At 45.9% G+C, this 21,189-nt stretch overlaps 1 protein-coding gene across 1 annotated transcript in view; it reads right to left on the bottom strand.

Moving 5' to 3' along the window:
- The window catches only part of LOC138670302 (ATP-binding cassette sub-family C member 5-like), a 304,888-nt gene that overhangs the window by 22,960 nt on the left and 260,739 nt on the right, over nucleotides 1-21,189 (bottom strand). Inside the window, exon 27 of the mRNA XM_069757511.1 lies at nucleotides 11,884-11,962. Coding sequence (XP_069613612.1) covers nucleotides 11,884-11,962 — 79 coding nt within the window. The remainder of the gene's footprint in view (nucleotides 1-11,883; nucleotides 11,963-21,189) is intronic.

The following is a 21,189-nucleotide window of genomic DNA, read 5'->3' as shown; positions in this document are numbered from 1 at the left end:
AGGATTAAGAACCTCAGAAATCCTATACGGATCAATGAAACGGGACTTAAACTTAGGAGAGGAAACTTTCATAGGAATATAACGAGATGACAACCAAACCAAATCCCCAACACGAAGTCGGGGACCCACACAGCGCCTGCGGTTAGCGAAACGTTGAGCCTTCTCCTGAGACAATATCAAATTGTCCACTACATGAGTCCAAATCTGCTGCAACCTATCCACCACAGTATCCACACCAGGACAGTCAGAAGACTCAACCTGCCCTGAAGAGAAACGAGGATGGAAACCAGAATTGCAGAAAAACGGCGAAACCAAAGTAGCCAAGCTGGCCCGATTATTAAGGGCGAACTCAGCCAAAGGCAAAAAGGACACCCAATCATCCTGATCGGCAGAAACAAAACATCTCAGATATGTTTCCAAGGTCTGATTGGTTCGTTCAGTCTGGCCATTTGTCTGAGGATGGAAAGCTGAGGAAAAAGACAAATCAATGCCCATCCTAGCACAAAAGGCTCGCCAAAACCTCGAAACAAACTGGGAACCTCTGTCAGAAACGATGTTCTCCGGAATGCCATGTAAACGAACCACATGCTGGAAGAGCAATGGCACCAAATCAGAGGAGGAAGGCAATTTAGACAAGGGTACCAAATGGACCATCTTAGAGAAGCGATCACAAACCACCCAAATGACCGACATTTTTTGAGAGACGGGGAGATCCGAAATAAAATCCACAGAGATATGTGTCCAGGGCCTCTTCGGGACTGGCAAGGGCAAAAGCAACCCACTGGCACGAGAACAGCAGGGCTTAGCCCGAGCACAAATCCCACAGGACTGCACAAACGAACGCACATCCCGTGACAGAGACGGCCACCAAAAGGATCTAGCCACCAAATCTCTGGTGCCAAAGATTCCAGGATGACCAGCCAACACCGAACAATGAACCTCAGAGATAACTCTACTCGTCCATTTATCAGGAACAAACAGTTTCTCCGCTGGGCAACGGTCAGGTCTATTAGCCTGAAATTTTTGCAGCACCCGCCGCAAATCAGGGGAGATGGCAGACAAAATTACCCCCTCTTTGAGAATACCCGCCGGCTCAGGCAAACCCGGAGAGTCGGGCACAAAACTCCTAGACAGGGCATCCGCCTTCACATTTTTAGAGCCCGGAAGGTACGAAACCACAAAGTCAAAACGGGAGAAAAACAGCGACCAACGAGCCTGTCTAGGATTCAACCGTTTGGCAGACTCGAGATAAGTCAAGTTCTTGTGATCAGTCAAGACCACCACGCGATGCTTAGCTCCTTCAAGCCAATGACGCCACTCCTCGAATGCCCACTTCATGGCCAGCAACTCTCGATTGCCAACATCATAATTACGCTCAGCAGGCGAAAACTTCCTGGAAAAGATGGCGCATGGTTTCATCACCGAGCCATCAGAACTTCTTTGCGACAAAACAGCCCCTGCTCCAATCTCAGAAGCATCAACCTCGACCTGGAACGGGAGCGAAACATCTGGTTGGCACAACACAGGGGCAGAAGAAAAACGACGCTTCAACTCTTGAAAAGCTTCCACAGCAGCAGAAGACCAATTGACCACATCAGCACCCTTCTTGGTTAAATCAGTCAACGGTTTAGCATTACTAGAAAAATTATTGATGAAGCGACGATAAAAATTAGCAAAGCCCAGGAACTTTTGCAGACTCTTCAGAGATGTCGGCTGAGTCCAATCATAAATGGCCTGAACTTTAACAGGGTCCATCTCGATAGTAGAAGGGGAAAAAATGAAACCCAAAAATGACACTTTGACCCCTTCACAAACAAAGAATTCGCACGCAGGACCTGGAACACCATTCTGACCTGCTTCTCGTGAGACTCCCAATCATCCGAGAAGACCAAAATATCATCCAAGTATACAATCAGGAATTTATCCAGGTACTCTCGGAAGATGTCATGCATAAAGGACTGAAACACTGATGGTGCATTAGAAAGCCCGAATGGCATAACCAGGTACTCAAAATGGCCCTCGGGCGTATTAAATGCTGTTTTCCATTCATCGCCCTGTTTAATACGCACAAGATTATACGCACCACGAAGATCTATCTTGGTGAACCAACTAGCCCCCTTAATCCGAGCAAACAAATCAGACAGCAGCGGCAAGGGGTACTGAAATTTGACTGTGATTTTATTTAGTAGGCGGTAATCAATACAAGGTCTCAACGAACCATCCTTCTTGGCCACAAAAAAGAACCCTGCCCCCAATGGCGACGACGAGGGGCGAATATGACCCTTTTCCAAGGATTCCTTTAGGTAACTCCGCATAGCGGCGTGCTCAGGTACAGACAAATTAAACAGTCGACCTTTAGGAAACTTACTACCAGGAATCAAATCGATAGCACAATCGCAATCCCTATGCGGAGGTAGGGCACTGGACTTGGGCTCATCAAATACATCCCGGTAATCTGACAAGAACTCTGGGACCTCAGAAGGGGTGGATGATGAAATAGACAGAAATGGAACATTACCATGTACCCCCTGACAACCCCAGCTGGACACAGACATTGATTTCCAATCCAATACTGGGTTATGGACTTGTAGCCATGGCAACCCCAACACGACCACATCATGCAGATTCTGCAACACCAAAAAGCGAATATCCTCCTGATGCGCAGTAGCCATGCACATGGTCAGTTGGGTCCAATACTGAGGCTTATTCTTGGCCAAAGGCGTAGCATCAATTCCTCTCAATGGAATAGGATGCTGCAAGGGCTCCAAGAAAAACCCACAGCGCCTAGCAAACTCCAAGTCCATCAAATTCAGGGCAGCGCCTGAATCCACAAATGCCATGACAGAAAAGGACGACAAAGAGCAGATCAAAGTAACGGACAAAAGAAATTTCGACTGTACCGTACCAATGGTGGCAGACCTAGTGAAACGCTTAATACGCTTAGGACAATCAGAGATAGCATGAGTGGAATCACCACAGTAAAAACACAGCCCATTCCGTCATCTGTGTTCTTGCCGTTCAGCTCTGGTCAAAGTCCTATTACATTGCATAGGCTCAGGTTTATGCTCAGGTATTACCGCCAAATGGTGCACAGTTTTACGCTCACGCAAGCGTCGATCGATCTGAATGGCCACAGACATAGACTCATTCAGACCAGCAGGCATAGGAAATCCCACCATGACATCCTTAAGGGCCTCAGAGAGACCCTTTCTGAAAATTGCTGCCAGAGCACATTCATTCCATTGAGTGAGCACAGACCACTTCCTAAATTTCTGACAATATATCTCTACCTCATCCTGACCCTGACACAGAGCCAGCAAGATTTTCTCTGCCTGATCCACTGAATTAGGTTCATCATAAAGCAACCCGAGCGCCAGAAAAAACGCATCAATATCACATAATGCAGGATCTCCTGGCGCAAGGGAAAATGCCCAGTCTTGAGGGTCGCCACGTAATAAAGAAATAATGATCTTTACTTGTTGAACTGGGTCACCAGAGGAGCGGGGTTTCAAAGCCAGAAATAGTTTACAATTATTTTTGAAATTCAGAAACTTAGCTCTATCTCCAGAAAATAACTCAGGAATAGGAATTTTAGGTTCTAACATAGGATTCTGAACCACTAAATCTTGAATGTTCTGTACACTTATAGCGAGATTATCCATCAAAGAGGACAGACCTTGAATGTCCATGTCTACACCTGTGTTCTGAACCACCCTGATGTAAAGGGGAAAAAAAAGACAAAACACAGTGCAAAGAAAAAAAAAATGGTCTCAGAACTTCTCTTTTCCCTCTATTGAGAAGCATTAGTACTTTGGGCCTCCAGTACTGTTATGAACAGGTGATTCAGAACCACAATGGACCTAGTGGTTAAGAGCACACAAAGTGACCTGATAGTTACCAACATAGGACGAGCTCAAAGACGTGGGAACTCTGCTGACCGCAATCCCTAATCCTATCATACCACACTAGATGTAGCCGTGGATTGCTCCTAACGCTCCCTATGCAACTCGGCACAGCCTGAGAAACTAGCTAGCCCTGAAGATATAAAAATAAGCCTACCTTGCCTCAGAGAAATTCCCCAAAGGAAAAGGCAGCCCCCCACATATAATGACTGTGAGTTAAGATGAAAATATAAACACAGAGATGAAATAGATTTTAGCAAAGTGAGGCCCGACTGTTGTGAATTCTGTGGTCAAGCTCCCTCTTGTGGTCATGAGTGGTACTTCGGCTGGTTCTGTCTATGAGCTTCCTCTGGTGGATGTGAGTGGGGCTGCGGCTTCTGAGTTTCCTTCCTCAGGTGACGAGGTTAAGTTGTTAGGTGCTGCTCTATTTAATTCCACCTAGTTCTTTGTTCCTGGCCTCCAGTCAATGTTCCAGTATTGGTCTTGCTTTCTCCTGGATCGTTCTTATGGCCTGTCTGCCCTGCATAAGCTAAGTTTTGCTTGTGTTACTTTTGTTTGCTATATTTTCTGTCCAGCTTGCTATATTGGTTTTTCTTGCTTGCTGGAAGCTCTGAGACGCAGAGGGAGCACCTCCGTACCGTTAGTCGGTGCGGAGGGTCTTTTTGCCCCTCTGCGTGGTTGTTTGTAGGTTTTTGTGTTGACCGCAAAGCTATCTTTCCTATCCTCGGTCTATTCAGTAAGTCGGGCCTCGCTTTGCTAAAGTCTATTTCATCTCTGTGTTTGTATTTTCATCTTAACTCACAGTCATTATATGTGGGGGGCTGCCATTTCCTTTGGGGAATTTCTCTGAGGCAAGGAAGGCTTATTTTTCTATCTTCAGGGCTAGCTAGTTTCTCAGGCTGTGCCGAGTTGCATAGGGAGCGTTAGGCACAATCCACGGCTACCGCTAGTGTGGTATGATAGGATTAGGGATTGCATTCAGCAGAGTTCCCACGTCTCAGAACTCGTCCTTTGTTAGTAACTATCAGGTCACTTTGTGTACTCTTAACCACTAAGTCCATTGTGGTTCTGAATCACCTGTTCATAACAGTACTGGAGGCCCAAAGTACTAATGCTTCTCAATAGAGGGAAAAGAGAAGTTCTGAGACCATTTTTTTTTCTTTGCACTGTGTTTTGTCTCCCTTTTCCCCTAGACATTTGGGTGGTTCAGGACACAGGTGTAGTGATGGACATTAAAAATCTGTCTTCTTGTGTGGATCATCTCACTGCAAGAGTACAAAATATTCAAGACTTTGTGGTTCAGAATTCTATGTTAGAGCCAAGAATTCCTATTCCTGATTTGTTTTCTGGAGATAGAGCTAAGTTTCTGAGTTTTAAGAATAATTGTAAACTGTTTCTGGCTTTGAAACCCCGCTCCTCTGGTGACCCAGTTCTACAAGTAAAGATCATTATTTCTTTATTACGTGGCGACCCTCATGACTGGGCATTTTCCCTTGCGCCAGGAGATCCTGCATTATGTAATATTGATGCGTTTTTTCTGGCGCTCGGATTGCTGTATGATGAACCTAATTCAGTGGATCAGGCAGAGAAAAATTTGCTGGCTCTGTCTCAGGGTCAGGATGAGGTAGAGATATATTGTCAGAAGTTTAGGAAGTGGTCTGTGCTCACTCAATGGAATAAATGTGCGCTGGCAGCAATTTTCAGAAAAGGTCTCTCTGAAGCCCTTAAGGATGTCATGGTGGGATTTCCTATGCCTGCTGGTCTGAGTGAGTCTATGTCTTTGGCCATTCAGATCGGTCGACGCTTGCGTGAGCGTAAAACTGTGCACCATTTGGCGGTATTATCTGAGCATGGACCTGAGCCTATGCAGTGCGATAGGACTTTGACCAGAGCTGAACGGCAAGAACACAGACGTCAGAATGGGCTGTGTTTTTACTGTGGTGATTCCACTCATGCTATCTCCGATTGTCCTAAACGCACTAAGCGGTTCACTAGGTCTGCCACCATTGGTACGGTACAGTCGAAATTTCTTTTGTCTGTTACTTTGATCTGCTCTTTGTCATCCTATTCTGTCATGGCATTTGTGGATTCAGGCGCTGCCCTGAATTTGATGGACTTGGAGTATGCTAGGCGCTGTGGGTTTTTCTTGGAGCCCTTGCAGTATCCTATTCCATTGAGAGGAATTGATGCTACGCCTTTGGCCAAGAATAACCCTCAGTACTGGACCCAGCTGACCATGTGCATGGCTCCTGCGCATCAGGAGGATATTCGTTTTTTGGTGTTGCATAATCTGCATGATGTGGTCGTGTTGGGGTTGCCATGGCTACAAGTCCATAACCCAGTATTGGATTGGAAATCAATGTCTGTGTCCAGCTGGGGTTGTCAGGGGGTACATGGTAATGTTCCTTTTCTGTCTATTTCATCATCCACCCCTTCTGAGGTCCCAGAGTTCTTGTCGGATTACCGGGATGTATTTGATGAGCCCAAGTCCAGTGCCCTACCTCCGCATAGGGATTGTGATTGTGATATCGATTTGATTCCTGGTAGTAAGTTTCCTAAAGGTCGACTGTTTAATTTGTCTGTGCCTGAGCATGCCGCTATGCGGAGTTACGTAAAGGAATCCTTGGAGGAGGGTCATATTCGCCCGTCATCGTCGCCATTGGGAACAGGGTTCTTTTTTGTGGCCAAGAAGGATGGTTCGTTGAGACCTTGTATTGATTACCGCCTTCTAAATAAAATCACGGTCAAATTTCAGTACCCCTTGCCGCTGCTGTCTGATTTGTTTGCTCGGATTAAGGGGGCTAGTTGGTTCACCAAGATAGATCTTCGTGGTGCGTATAATCTTGTGCGTATTAAACAGGGCGATGAATGGAAAACAGCATTTAATACGCCCGAGGGCCATTTTGAGTACCTGGTTATGCCATTCGGGCTTTCTAATGCTCCATCAGTGTTTCAGTCCTTTATGCATGACATCTTCCGAGAGTACCTGGATAAATTCCTGATTGTACACTTGGATGATATTTTGGTCTTCTCGGATGATTGGGAGTCTCACGTGAAGCAGGTCAGAATGGTGTTCCAGGTTCTGCGTGCGAATTCTTTGTTTGTGAAGGGGTCAAAGTGTCTCTTTGGTGTTCAGAAGGTTTCATTTTTGGGGTTCATTTTTTCCCCTTCTACTATCGAGATGGACCCTGTTAAAGTTCAGGCCATTTATGATTGGACTCAGCCGACATCTCTGAAGAGTCTGCAAAAGTTCCTGGGCTTTGCTAATTTTTATCGTCGCTTCATCAATAATTTTTCTAGTATTGCTAAACCGTTGACTGAGTTAACCAAGAAGGGAGCTGATGTGGTCAATTGGTCTTCTGCTGCTGTGGAAGCTTTTCAAGAGTTGAAGCGTCGTTTTTCTTCTGCCCCTGTGTTGTGCCAACCAGATGTTTCGCTCCCGTTCCAGGTCGAGGTTGATGCTTCTGAGATTGGAGCAGGGGCTGTTTTATCGCAAAGAAGTTCTGATGGCTCGGTGATGAAACCATGCGCCATCTCCAGGAAGTTTTCGCCTGCTGAGCGTAATTATGATGTTGGCAATCGAGAGTTGCTGGCCATGAAGTGGGCATTCGAGGAGTGGCGTCATTGGCTTGAAGGAGCTAAGCATCGCGTGGTGGTCTTGACTGATCACAAGAACTTGACTTATCTCGAGTCTGCCAAACAGTTGAATCCTAGACAGGCTCGTTGGTCGCTGTTTTTCTCCCGTTTTGACTTTGTGGTTTAGTACCTTCCGGGCTCTAAAAATGTGAAGGCGGATGCCCTGTCTAGGAGTTTTGTGCCCGACTCTCCGGGTTTGTCTGAGCCGGCGGGTATTCTCAAAGAGGGGGTAATTTTGTCTGCCATCTCCCCTGATTTGCGGCAGGTGCTGCAAAAATTTCAGGCTAATAGACCTGACCGTTGCCCAGTGGAGAAACTGTTTGTCCCTGATAAATGGACGAGTAGAGTTATCTCTGAGGTTCATTGTTCGGTGTTGGCTGGTCATCCTGGAATCTTTGGTACCAGAGATTTGGTGGCTAGATCCTTTTGGTGGCCGTCTGTTGCGGGATGTGCGTTCGTTTGTGCAGTCCTGTGGGATTTGTGCTCGGGCTAAGCCCTGCTGTTCTCGTGCCAGTGGGTTGCTTTTGCCCTTGCCGGTCCCGAAGAGGCCCTGGACACATATCTCTATGGATTTTATTTCGGATCTCTCCGTCTCTCAAAAAATGTCGGTCATTTGAGTTGTTTGTGATCGCTTCTCTAAGATGGTCCATTTGGTACCCTTGTCTAAATTGCCTTCCTCCTCTGATTTGGTGCCATTGTTCTTCCAGCATGTGGTTCGTTTACATGGCATTCCGGAGAACATCATTTCTGACAGAGGTTCCCAGTTTGTTTCGAGGTTTTGGCGAGCCTTTTGTGCTAGGATGGGCATTGATTTGTCTTTTTCCTTGGCTTTCCATCCTCAGACAAATGGCCAGACTGAGCTAACCAATCAGACCTTGGAAACATATCTGAGATGTTTTGTTTCTGCCGATCAGGATGATTGGGTGTCCTTTTTGCCTTTGGCTGAGTTCGCCCTTAATAATCGGGCCAGCTCGGCTACTTTGGTTTCGCCGTTTTTCTGCAATTCTGGTTTCCATCCTCGTTTCTCTTCAGGGCAGGTTGAGTCTTCTGACTGTCCTGGTGTGGATACTGTGGTGGATAGGTTGCAGCAGATTTGGACTCATGTGGTGGACAATTTGACATTGTCTCAGGAGAAGGCTCAACGTTTCGCTAACCGCAGGCGCTGTGTGGGTCCCCGACTTTGTGTTGGGGATTTGGTTTGGTTGTCATCTCGTTATATTCCTATGAAAGTTTCCTCTCCTAAGTTTAAGCCTCGCTTTATTGGTCCGTATAGGATTTCTGAGGTTCTTAATCCTGTGTCTTTTCGTTTGACTCTTCCAGCTTCTTTTTCCATCCATAACGTATTCCATAGGTCATTGTTGCGGAGATACGTGGCACCTGTGGTTCCATCCGTTGATCCTCCTGCCCCGGTTTTGGTTGAGGGGGAGTTGGAGTATATAGTGGAGAAGATTTTGGATTCTCGTATTTCGAGACGGAAACTCCAGTACCTGGTCAAGTGGAAGGGTTATGGTCAGGAAGATAATTCCTGGGTCTTTGCCTCTGATGTTCATGCTGCTGATCTGGTTCGTGCCTTTCATTTGGCTCATCCTGGTCGTCCTGGGGGCTCTGGTGAGGGTTCGGTGACCCCTCCTCAAGGGGGGGTACTGTTGTGAATTCTGTGGTCAAGCTCCCTCTTGTGGTCATGAGTGGTACTTCGGCTGGTTCTGTCTATGAGCTTCCTCTGGTGTATGTGAGTGGGGCTGCGGCTTCTGAGTTTCCTTCCTCAGGTGACGACGTTAAGTCGTTAGGTGCTGCTCTATTTAACTCCACCTAGTTCTTTGTTCCTGGCCTCCAGTCAATGTTCCAGTATTGGTCTTGCTTTCTCCTGGATCGTTCTTATGGCCTGTCTACCCTGCATAAGCTAAGTTTTGCTTGTGTTACTTTTGTTTGCTATATTTTCTGTCCAGCTTGCTATATTGGTTTTTCTTGCTTGCTGGAAGCTCTGAGACGCAGAGGGAGCACCTCCGTACCGTTAGTCGGTGCGGAGGGTCTTTTTGCCCCTCTGCGTGGTTGTTTGTAGGTTTTTGTGTTGACCGCAAAGCTATCTTTCCTATCCTCGGTCTATTCAGTAAGTCGGGCCTCGCTTTGCTAAAGTCTATTTCATCTCTGTGTTTGTATTTTCATCTTAACTCACAGTCATTATATGTGGGGGGCTGCTTTTTCCTTTGGGGAATTTCTCTGAGGCAAGGAAGGCTTATTTTTCTATCTTCAGGGCTAGCTAGTTTCTCAGGCTGTGCCGAGTTGCATAGGGAGCGTTAGGCGCAATCCACGGCTACCTCTAGTGTGGTATGATAGGATTAGGGATTGTGGTCAGCAGAGTTCCCACGTCTCAGAGCTCATCCTATGTTAGTAACTATCAGGTCACTTTGTGTGCTCTTAACCACTAAGTCCATTGTGGTTCTGAATCACCTGTTCATAACACCCGACTTACTGAATAGACCGAGGATAGGAAAGATAGCTTTGCGGTCAGCACAAAAACCTACAAACAACCACGCAGAGGGGGCAAAAAGACCCTCCGCACCGACTAACGATACGGAGGTGCTCCCTCTGCGTCTCAGAGCTTCCAGCAAGCAAGAAAAACCAATATAGCAAGCTGGACAGAAAATATAGCAAACAAAAGTAACACAAGCAAAACTTAGCTTATGCAGGACAGACAGGCCACAAGAACGATCCAGGAGAGAGCTAGACCAATACTGGAACATTGACTGGAGGCCAGGAACAAAGAACTAGGTGGAGTTAAATAGAGCAGCACCTAACGACTTAACCTCGTCACCTGAGGAAGGAAACTCAGAAGCCGCAGCCCCACTCACATCTACCAGAGGAAGCTCATAGACAGAACCAGCCGAAGTACCACTCATGACCACGGGAGGGAGCTTGACCACAGAATTCACAACAGAAAGCATGCCAAGACGCATGAAAGCTGTGATTAAAAATCATGGTTATTCCACAAAATATCGATTTCTTAACTCCTCCTGAGTTAAAACATTAGTATTGTGTTTTCTAAATGATTATGAACTTGTTTTCTTAGCATTATTTGAGGTCTGCAAGCACTGCATTTTTTTGTTATTTTGACCATTTCTCATTTTCTGAAAATAAATGCAAAATTTATTCATTGGAAATTCAAAGACATGTTGTCAGTAGTTTATAGAATAAAAGAACAATTTACATTTTACTCAAAAATATACCTATAAAGAGAAAAATCAAACTGAACATTTTACAGTGGTCTCTTAATTTTTGCCAGAGATGTATATCATAATATATAACCAGTGTGCAAGACATGAAATATAAGATTAGGACAAATGTAGACTTTCACTATAACAGACATCATATTGGAAAAATTGTGGTATTTCAGCATAAGTATATGGGAGCTCTTTGAGAACTGGAAATTCTCATGACTATGAGACACAAGTTCCAAAATAGTTAAATCATTAGTTTTTTCTTGCAACTTGTGTGTTATGGACACTGCAACTTGCTAGTTGCAATACAACTGTATTCACTTAAATTAGGCTGCTTTCACATTTGCGGATGGAGGTGCTGCGGAGGGCTGCGTACGTCCTCCAATGCACCTCCTGCGGTCAGCTCTGCCTACATCAGCATGCGTACCCTATCTTTACCATTAGGTACGCAAGCCATGCCGATGTATGTGGATGCCTCCACATGCATCGTTTTGATGGTGTGGCGACCTGCGCCGAACGCAACGAGTTGCATTTTGGTGCGGACACTGCACCGTCAAAACGACGCATGCGGAGGCATCCACATACATTGGCATGGCCTGCGCACCTAATTGTAAAGATAGGGTACACACGCCGCATGCCAACATAGGTGGAGCTGACCAGAGGAGGTGCGGCAGTGGGCGGAGCTTCACTGAGGACGTGCGCAGCCTTCCACAGCACCTCCATCCGCAAATTTGAAACTAGTCTAATACTCCGATTTAGCAGCACCATAGCCCAATGATTAGCTAATTGGCACATTTGAAGGACAAAGTCGCCTTGAAGCCCATGTTAAGGGCTCTAGAATTTTGTCATGTATTTATACAACAGCACAAAATGTAGAAATGAAAGACACATAGATATTACTTGTGTCTGCTAGAAAACATAATATTGTAAACATTATTAACTATTTTACTAAATGACATCACATACTATGCCATTCAGTATGTGACGGGCATGGCTATAGCTCCCTTAAATATTGAAAAGACAATAGCAGACTGTGTTGGGGAAGGGTCATTCTTTGTTATCCCTGTTGTCGGAAAACCTTTGTGCTGAGGACAAAGTCCTTAAAGTAGCAGGGTGGGAGTTATACATACGTGTTGTTTCATATGAGTCTTTTCTAACGCATCCCACACCTCCTCATCTGTGTACTCATTGACTGGGTCCAAATTCCACCTAAAATTTAGCATTTATTATGTTGGTATAAATTCAAGAAACCACATGGTGTTAGTAATCTATGTTACATCTTTGCCACCATGAGTTAGCCATCCTTAGAATATTTATATCCTCACCGTATTTATACTGCATATTGATATACTCCAGTAATATTTTTTAGCAATATGATAATTTCAATGTACTTAAAGATGACCTGTCAGCAGTTCGAAAGCGGGCGGTTTTTGCTTTTGCTTTATTCCCAATGCTCCCCTGAGGATCCTTTTTTTGTTTGTTTTTGTTTTTTTATTCTCCATATGGTTCCATAGATATGGACCTCTTTATTTAGTGCTACTTTATATATTTGGTTTTTACTAAAGGAAGCATGGCTCCCAGGGTTATGGTATGTTTCCACGGGGTGTATTCCTTCAGTATTTGCTGTGGATTGGACACTGTGTACAACCGCAGGATCTAATCCGCAGTGTCCAGCTGTTACAGCATAGTGGAGAGGATTTTTTGAAATCCCATCTCCACTAGGCGTACAAACACGCAGGTGCAAAGCCTGCGTTTACGCACATGCGGCACGTCTTTATAGACCGCAGGATGTCTATTTATCGAAAGATAAATAACACAGTCTATGTATAGGATGATGCAGTGATTCCGCCTGTGTTCAATGAACATAGGCGGAATCACCGCTCGTACAAAAGGGCACAGCGTTTTGGGCGGAGCGGCGTATCCACTGCGTCCAAAGCACTGGGATTCCGAACTGTGGACACTAATTATGCAGAGCAGCCCAAAGGAACCCTCCCTAGAGAATCCTACGAGCCGTACCCCAGCGGTAAAGAACATAAAAAATAGTACTAAATAAAAAGCACATATCTCTGGAACTCTGGTGGATCCAAGAACAAACAAAAGACTGGATACTTAGAGGAAAAAATAAAACAAAATAAGAACAAAAGTGGCCAGTTTTGACCTTGTGATAGGTCTTCATTTATAACTTGCCGTAAATATGTAATTTTTATAATTATTGTAAATGCCGCTGCTATCTTTAACTCCTTCATCCCCCAGTCTGTTTTCACCTTTATGACCAGGTCAAATTTTTAATTTTGACCAGTGTCACTTTATATGCTACTACTTTGGAACACCTTAACATATTCCAGTGATTTTGTGAATGTTTTTTCATGGCATATTGTACTTCATATTAGTAGAAAAAAAAATTGTTGTGATAAAAATGTAATTATTTTTTCTGCACCGCCTACTGGTATAAAATTCTGGGCGGTGATCTTGTCTCCCGAGATCTCATTCTGCGCATGCGCCATCTCCGGCGGCCATTTTCATGGAGACCAACTCATTACAGCATTGGAGGTGCGGGGGCTTTCACGAAATGTCAATGGAGCCCCCGAACCACTAAGCATCTACAAAAGTGCGCGCACCAGCCTGGGATGGATGTGTGGTGGCTCCAGGATTTCCACAAATGCCGGTGGAGCTCCCACACCACCGATCATCAGCAAAACTGACGCGCATCAGCCTGGGATGTGTCTCCTGGTAAGTGCATCCCCATTTTCCCCTCAAATTTTTTTTGGGGAAAACGTTCATCTTATACTCCGAAAAATACAGTAATTTTTACATGTGATATAATAAGAAAAAATGGACCTCACATTTTGCCGTGCAATTTCTCCTGAGAGCACCAAAACTCTACATATAATCGGGAAATACTGCTCAGGCACAATGGAAAGCTCAAAAGGAAAGAAAAACATAATATGAAGCAGATTTTAGCTTTATGGTTTGCGGGTGCCATGTCACATTGGCAGAGCCCATGAGGTGCCAGAACAGCAGAACCCAATGAATTAATCTAATGGTCCAGTGTTCATATTGACACCACAGTCATGTCACAGAATTGTAAACCACTGAGTGGTGAAGAAAAAATAATTACCATACATACCGTACATTTTTATCACAACAATTTTTTAGATCCAAAGAAAAACAAAGTGATGCCGCGCTCGGGGGTGGATGTAGCGTGGTATGGCCACTAAAAAGGGTACTGGTGGGTGCCCAATAGTAGCCACAGATATACCCTCATTAGGGAGCGAATGTGACCTATGCAATATCTGAAACAAATGCACTTGTGTGTATACACCTAAATGCTGTATTACACAAAGGTGCTTACCCGATGTGTGGATGCGCTTATGGATGCGTTGTGGGTCCCACTGTAGCTTTGCTTGTAGAGGCGTATGTGCTCCCACTGCGGAAACTCGAAGGGTGTCCGGTCCGGCCGCCGCTGGAAGCCGATGCGGCGAGTGTGGAAGATAAGGGAGCGGGGGGATGAGTAGCAGCTGCGCGATACCTAGGAGCCCCGGCCGAAGGCGTCCCTGGTAACCGCGAGGAGAAAGATGGCTGCTAGCGCCAGCTTGCGTGTGCCTGTACTGTGAGGTCACTGGAGGTACGGAGCGGCGTTGGGGCCAAAAGGGAATGACTAAACCGGGTCATCTGTGGCATCAGCGGGTATATCTGTGGCTACTATTGGGCACCCACCAGTACCCTTTTTAGTGGCAATAGCACGCTACATCCACCCCCGAGCGCGGCATCACTTTGTTTTTCTTGTGATATATCTTTATTGTTTCCAGGATAGGCACAGATCCTGTTTTGTGATCCCAAGCAGCTAGGGGTGTATAACTCCACTTTCAATTCTCCCTGTCATCTACTTCTTGTCCTCAAGTGTGGTGAGCGCCAGTGTGTGCTTTTTCGTATTTATCCAATTTTTTTAGATCCAGATTTTACATTAACACAAGGAAAAATTTAAAAATGAAATAAAAATTTGTCACACAATTTCTGCTGAATGTGGGAATACCTCATATGTGGCTGTACAGTACTTCTTAGCCACCCAGCAAGACTCTGGAGGGAAGGAGGGCTATTTGCCTCTAGGAGTACAGATTTTCCTAGAAGAGTTTGTGGACTCAATATACGGAGCTCCTAAGTGCCAAAAGAGCAGAACTCCATCTCAAGTGACCCCATTTTGGAAATTACACCCCTTTGGGAATTCATCTACAGGTGTAATGCCAATTTTGACTCCATGGGTGTTTTCCCAGAAACAAGCAGCAATGGATGTTGCTGAGTGAATATTGCCAATCTGCCATTCTAATGCCTGCCCGCACCTTATGGTTTCTATACATAGTAGTGTCCAGTTCATGCTTCTGGAGACACACACCCTGTAAATTAAGTGGGTTCTCTTTGCTGCAGGAATGCAAAACTCATAGACGCTAAATGTGGTTTCAGGCACCCTATTTTTGGGAGCGCTTCATTTTCAGGATTTCTTTTATGGTGAGCCTTTGTGCTACCAGTAACGTGGAGGCCTCTATATTTCCACTGACAGACCTGAGTGGGGACTTGTTTTTTGTGGATTGAGTTGAAGCTTTTATTGGGTACATTAAACATTACATTTTGGATCACATTTATACTGTGCTCTGAGCAAGTGCTGAGCACTTACATTGGGGTTTCCGTCTAAATTTCCAAATGACGATGAAATCGCCAAGGGATCCATTCACTATAATGAGGCAGCAGAGTTATTCTGGACTCCATCTGGCCTCTATTCAGTGGTGTCCTTTTCAGAAGTGCACAAAACTGTGGGCAACCGTGCTTTTGTACATGCTTAGAAACATGGACATTGCCGGATCATAGGTCAGGGAGAGTCCAAAGTATGTTTGGCTACTCTCGCACCCTAAAAACGTTTTTTTTCTAAAGTTTTTGCATTACCGTATTTTGAGAGGTATAATTTTTCCATATTTCTGCCAACATAGCCATATGAGTGCTTGTTATTTGAGGGACGAGTTGACGTTTTTATTGCTACCATTTTCGGGCAAATGACATTTTTTGATCGCTTTCTATTCTGGTTTTTGGAAGGAAGAATGAGCAAAAATCAGCAATCCAGCAATTATTTTTTATTTGATTTTTTTAATGCTGTTTGCCATGTGGTAAAAGTGATAAGACAACTTTATTCTTCTGTTCAGCGCAAAAACAGCAATACCACATTAATATGAATTTATAAGGCTCTGTGCACACGTTGCGGATTTTGTTGCGGATCCGCAGCGTTTCCGCAGCTGCGGATCCGCAGCAGTTTCACAGAAGTTTACAGTACAATGTAAACCAATGGGAAACAGAAAACCCTGTGCCCATACTGCGGAAAAAAACGCGCGGAAACGCAGCGGATTATTTTCCGCAGCATGTCAATTCTTTGGGCGGAATCCGCAGCGGTTTTCCATCTGCTCCAATAGAAAACCGCAGATGGAAAACCGCAGCGGAATCTGCAGTAGAAAACGCGATAAATCCGTAGTAAAACCCGCAGCGGTTTTGAACTGCGGATTTTCAAAATCCGCTGCGGAAAAATCCGCAGTCCTCCAGGATACGTGTGCACATACCCTTAATGTTTTGCTGCTTTTACACAGTAACATTTTTTTTCAAAATAAAAGAATTGTTTTTGCACCGCCATTTTTTCTTAGCTATAGCTTCTTTATTTTTCTGCTGACGCAGCTGTGTGACTGCTTGTTTTTTTTGCGGGACAAGATGGCATTTTAAACTATACCATTTTTATTTGCAATTGAATTTTTTTTCTTTTTTTTTTTACACTTTTTGTTTGGCTGTATGATGAAAAAGCATATTTTTTTCCAGGACGTCCCCCTGACAGCACGCTGGAGGACGTCCTCCTCCTCCTTGCAGGGACAGGAAACATAACACGAGAGGTTAAAAGGTCCCACTCCACCCCCTTTCCCTCAGTGTTTTTCCTGTCCCTGCATGGAGGGACACATGAGAGCAGAGCAGCGCAGCGCAGCGTGAAGCTTACCAAGTCCGGAGGGCCCGGGGGATCGTGCGGCTGTGCCAATATCTTTTCCCCGCGAGGATGGCCCAAGGCAGAAACTTCCCGGTGGGGAGTCCCTCTGTCCAGAGACCAGTTGAGCGGACGAGCTCCTGGGTAAGAGCCGCTTCCTCCCGGTGGGAGGCTCTCGGCTCGGGCGCCAGACCAGCAAGAGGCGCCGCATGTCAGAGAGGTCCGGTGACGGTTGCGTTCCACGAGGTGGAACGTGGGAGTAGGACGCAGGCAGTACTTCCGGGGGCGTCGTAAGGTAAGGTGACGTCACATCCGGGGGGAGGTACGCATTCGGCGTGCGTTCCACCAGGTGGAACGCGGAAGCATGTATGTAAGACCGGAGGTACTGCAATGGGGAGCCCTGCATTCCTCTATGGGAAAGAGGAGAAGGCGCAATCCTTGATTGTCCAGAGGTGGCGGCGAGACACGGTATAGTGGATAGTCCGAGCCGGCCAGCATATTGAACCGTTTTCGGATGCCGGAGACAAAGGGTGAGTGCAGCAGAAGCTGCTATATCCTTTATTTGATTGATAGAGATTACACACTTACTCTGTGTATCTCTCAACAGAAGATATGGAGGTCAGAAGTGAGGAAGCGGGGGTAAGTGCGCAGAGCACAAAGTAACATACTCATCTGCAGTACACTGAGCAGTGCCTATGCTTATATTTAGGATAAGGAGACTACCAAGACTTCCCTTCCTCTGTCAAAGAAGACTGGAAAGGCATCTTCAAAATCTAAGAGGTGCTCCGTATGTAGTATGAAGCTCCCAGAGGCGTACAATAAAGCTCTCTGTAGCTCTTGTATCTCTACAATAGTCAGAGAAGAACAACCTTCGTTATTATCAGAAATGAGAAGCCTAATCCGGGAAGAGGTCCAGAATTCTTTGGCGTCTATGTCTTAGGGCGGTCCGTCCAGTCCGGGCCCGGCCCGTAAGAGACTCAGAAGTGATCCAGACCAGAGGGACCTGTACGGCTCTTCAGAAGAAGAATTGGAAATTAGAAATTCTGATCAAGAAGAAGGAGAATTGCCAAGGGAAGAGCAAGAGCAAGGAAGAAAGTACTATTTTCCAGTTGAGGACACGGAGCAGCTGGTTCAAGCTGTAAGAGATACTATGCAGATAAAGGAAGAGCCACGACTGAGATCGCGACAAGACCAGATGTTTGGAGGTCTCACACATCAGGAACAGACTGTATTTCCGGTGAGCGAACACATTCGTCTGATGATTGCTCAAGAGTGGAAGGATGCGGAGCGAAGATTGGTGACAGGGCCGGCTCCAGGTTTTCGAGGGCCCCGGGCGAAAGAGTCTCAGTGGGCCCCCCCCTTTAACACATACCCCGATTTATGATGCACAGATACAGCAGAGAAATGTATAGTACAATGCCAGATTTCACTTCTTACATGAGTGACAGCTATTGTAAATTCTGCAGTGTATATATACAGGACAGGAGGAGTGGTACTGTGCAGTGTATATATACAGGAGGAAAGGTGCTGTGCAGTGTATATACACAGGAGGAAAGGTACTGTGCAGTGTATATATACAGGGGGAGAGGTGCTGTGCAGTGTATATATACAGGTGGAGAGGTGCTGTGCAGTGTATATATACAGGGGGAGAGGTGCTGTGCAGTGTCGTGAGCAGGGCGTTGTTGTATCAGAAAATCTTTTCTGTTTTGAGTTTTTCTATGAAACAAAGACTTTTCTACATAAACAACGTTGTTTGATTTTGCGGCCCCAACAGATCTGTGCTACAAAGTAACAGGTGGCTCGGGCATTAATGAGGGACCTGATGCTGAATCCTTTCCACAAACCCTAATGACCCAATTAGTGCCCCGTCATTAGAAGCTCATTAAACGCCTCCCTGTCCCGAGCAGTCATGTACAGTATGGGGGGATCCTGCAGCCCACCCCCTGACTGCTCCATACCATACACTGCCCTCTGTCGCGCTCACTATTATCCTGTGCATTTCTCCTTCATCGTTACCCCATGTTACACTTGTCACCCCCCACTACAGAGTAGCAGGGCAGCCAATGTCACCCCGTCCCGGATCCTAATGGCAGCAGGAAATGTCTGTTCCTCTATTGGGTTGGAACCTGATTTAATCAAGGAATAATGTGGATTTGTTGCCGGTGGCTGCAGGGGAAGGTTTAAGTGATGCCATGTCCTTGGTGGGAGCAGTGGCAGCTGCTGGGACCTGGACAGAGACAACCAATGTTGCTGTGACTGCACAGTGTGATGTGGAGGAGAGAAGCTGAGACTCCGGAGCAGAAATCACCCACATGCCAGCACTGGGCAGAGTCCCTCCAGTCACCAGCCTGGGGCCACAGGGCCCCAACGTACAGCCCACAGCTCAGTTTTATCCATGGCAGCAGCTCCCCTTCCTCCTGGCATTTGATTAACCCCATTTATGTGGGTCGGATTGTTATCTTTAAGGTTCAGCAATAACCTTCATACAGATGGGAAAGGGTTAAGCTTCTTCCTACCCCACTGGTGCAGGTTTGGTGCAGCATGCATGTATTCTGGGAGAGCTGGGTGGCTGCAGGTTGCAGGCTGCACCCCACCAGCTGTTCTCCAGACATCACCCACATTTTTAGGCAGAGGAGACAGACAGCAGCAGACTGAGCCACAAGTCCATCTGCAACCACTGCTCTGCTGCATACCATAACACTCACTCAGTCACTGGTAGGAGCTCCGGAATCTGCCTGATAAACTTCATCACTGCAGCCAGCCAGGGGCCAGAGCAGGAAAAGTGCTCTCTCCACCCACAATGTCACACTGGCTGCCTTCTCTTAACCCCTGTGTGCCTGCCTGGCTGCACTGACTGAGTGAGAAGATGCTTGTGTCAGAGCTGGCACATAGGGGTTAAGAGAACGCAGCCAGCAGTGACTTTGTGGGCGGAGAGAGCATGTTATCTCCTGCTCTGCTCTCCCAGCTGTATCTATGACAGCATGAGTGGGCCCCCCCCTCTCCCCAGGGCCCCGGCATTTGCCCAGGTGCGCTGGGTGCTGATGCCGACCCTGATTGGTGATGTCACGTGAATTTAAAAACCGTCTACCATTTAACCCTGAAGAAATCAAGATTTGGGAAGAGATTCCGAAAGTAGATGTGCCCATAGCTAAGGTTACAAAGAAGACATCCATCCCCTTTGAGGATTCTTCGAGTCTCAAGGAGGCTATGGATCGCAAGGCAGATATCCTGTTACGTCGAGCTTGGGAAACCTCAGCAGCTCTGATAAAGACTAACATCGCAGCTACGTCAGTAGCAAGATCCATGTTTCTATGGATGGAACAATTAGAAGAACATTTAATTAACAACTCCGCGGGCAGATATAATTGCCTCCTTGCCTATCATAAAGTCAGCCACGGCTTTCATGGCAGACACTTCAGCTGAGTCAGTTAGATTTGCAGCCAGAAATAGTTCTTTGTCAAATGCGACCCGTAGGGCCATTTGGCTTAGATCTTGGTCGGGGGATAACGCATAAAAAAATAAGTTATGCGCCATTCCTTTTACGGGTTCCAGAATATTTGGCCAGGCTCTGGATGACATTTTGGAATCTGCTTCAGATAATAAAAAAGGATTCCCTGAGGATAAACCTAAAAAGTTTCTGCCCTTTCGGAAGAGACCTTTCCCTCCTCCCCCTCCCCCCCGCAGGCAGCCTGAGTATAGAGATCAATGGAGACCTAGCAGAGGGTCCTTCAGAGGTTCCTTTTCTCAGAACAGGAAGGGAAGAAGTTCCCTTTTTGGTTCAAGTTATAGATCGAGAAGACAATGACGCCATAAGGATAGGCGGGAGATTAAGTCTTTTTCTAGAACCTTGGAGTCTGATTTCAGACAACAGTTATGTACTATCTATAATTGCAGAGGGTTACAAAATAGAACTAAGTTCCCGCGTACCACAGAGATGTATTGCTCCAACGGTGGTAGCCACAAATTCTCCTATGTACTCAGACCTTCAAAAGCTATTCAACTCCCAGGTCATAATTCGGGTTCCCTCTTCCGAAATAGGCTCAGGTCACTATTCGTCTCTGTTTTCAATCCCAAAAGTGTCAGGAGAATCCCGTACGATAATAAACTTAAAACCTCTAAATTTGTATGTAAAGTACAAGAGATTCAGGATGGAGTCCATAAGGTCAACTGTTCATCTGATAAACAAAGACTCGATGATGTGCACTCTCGACCTGAAGAGTGCGTATTATCAGGTTCCAATACATCCCTCATCTCAGGATCTGCTGAGGTTCTCGGTGAGATTCCCGGACCAAACCTGCCACTTCCAGTTTCAATGTCTTCCCTTTGGTCTAGCATCGGCTCCAAGGATTTTCACGAAGTTGGTAGCAGAGGTGGTGGCTTACCTAAGAAACCAAGGCATAACTCTAGTTCCATACTTAGACGATTTTCTCGT

Source organism: Ranitomeya imitator, chromosome 3 (genome assembly GCF_032444005.1).
Source record: "Ranitomeya imitator isolate aRanImi1 chromosome 3, aRanImi1.pri, whole genome shotgun sequence".
Taxonomy (NCBI): domain Eukaryota; kingdom Metazoa; phylum Chordata; class Amphibia; order Anura; family Dendrobatidae; genus Ranitomeya; species Ranitomeya imitator.
The sequence above is the reverse complement of the archived record's forward strand: the minus strand, read 5'-3'. Positions and strand labels throughout refer to the sequence as shown.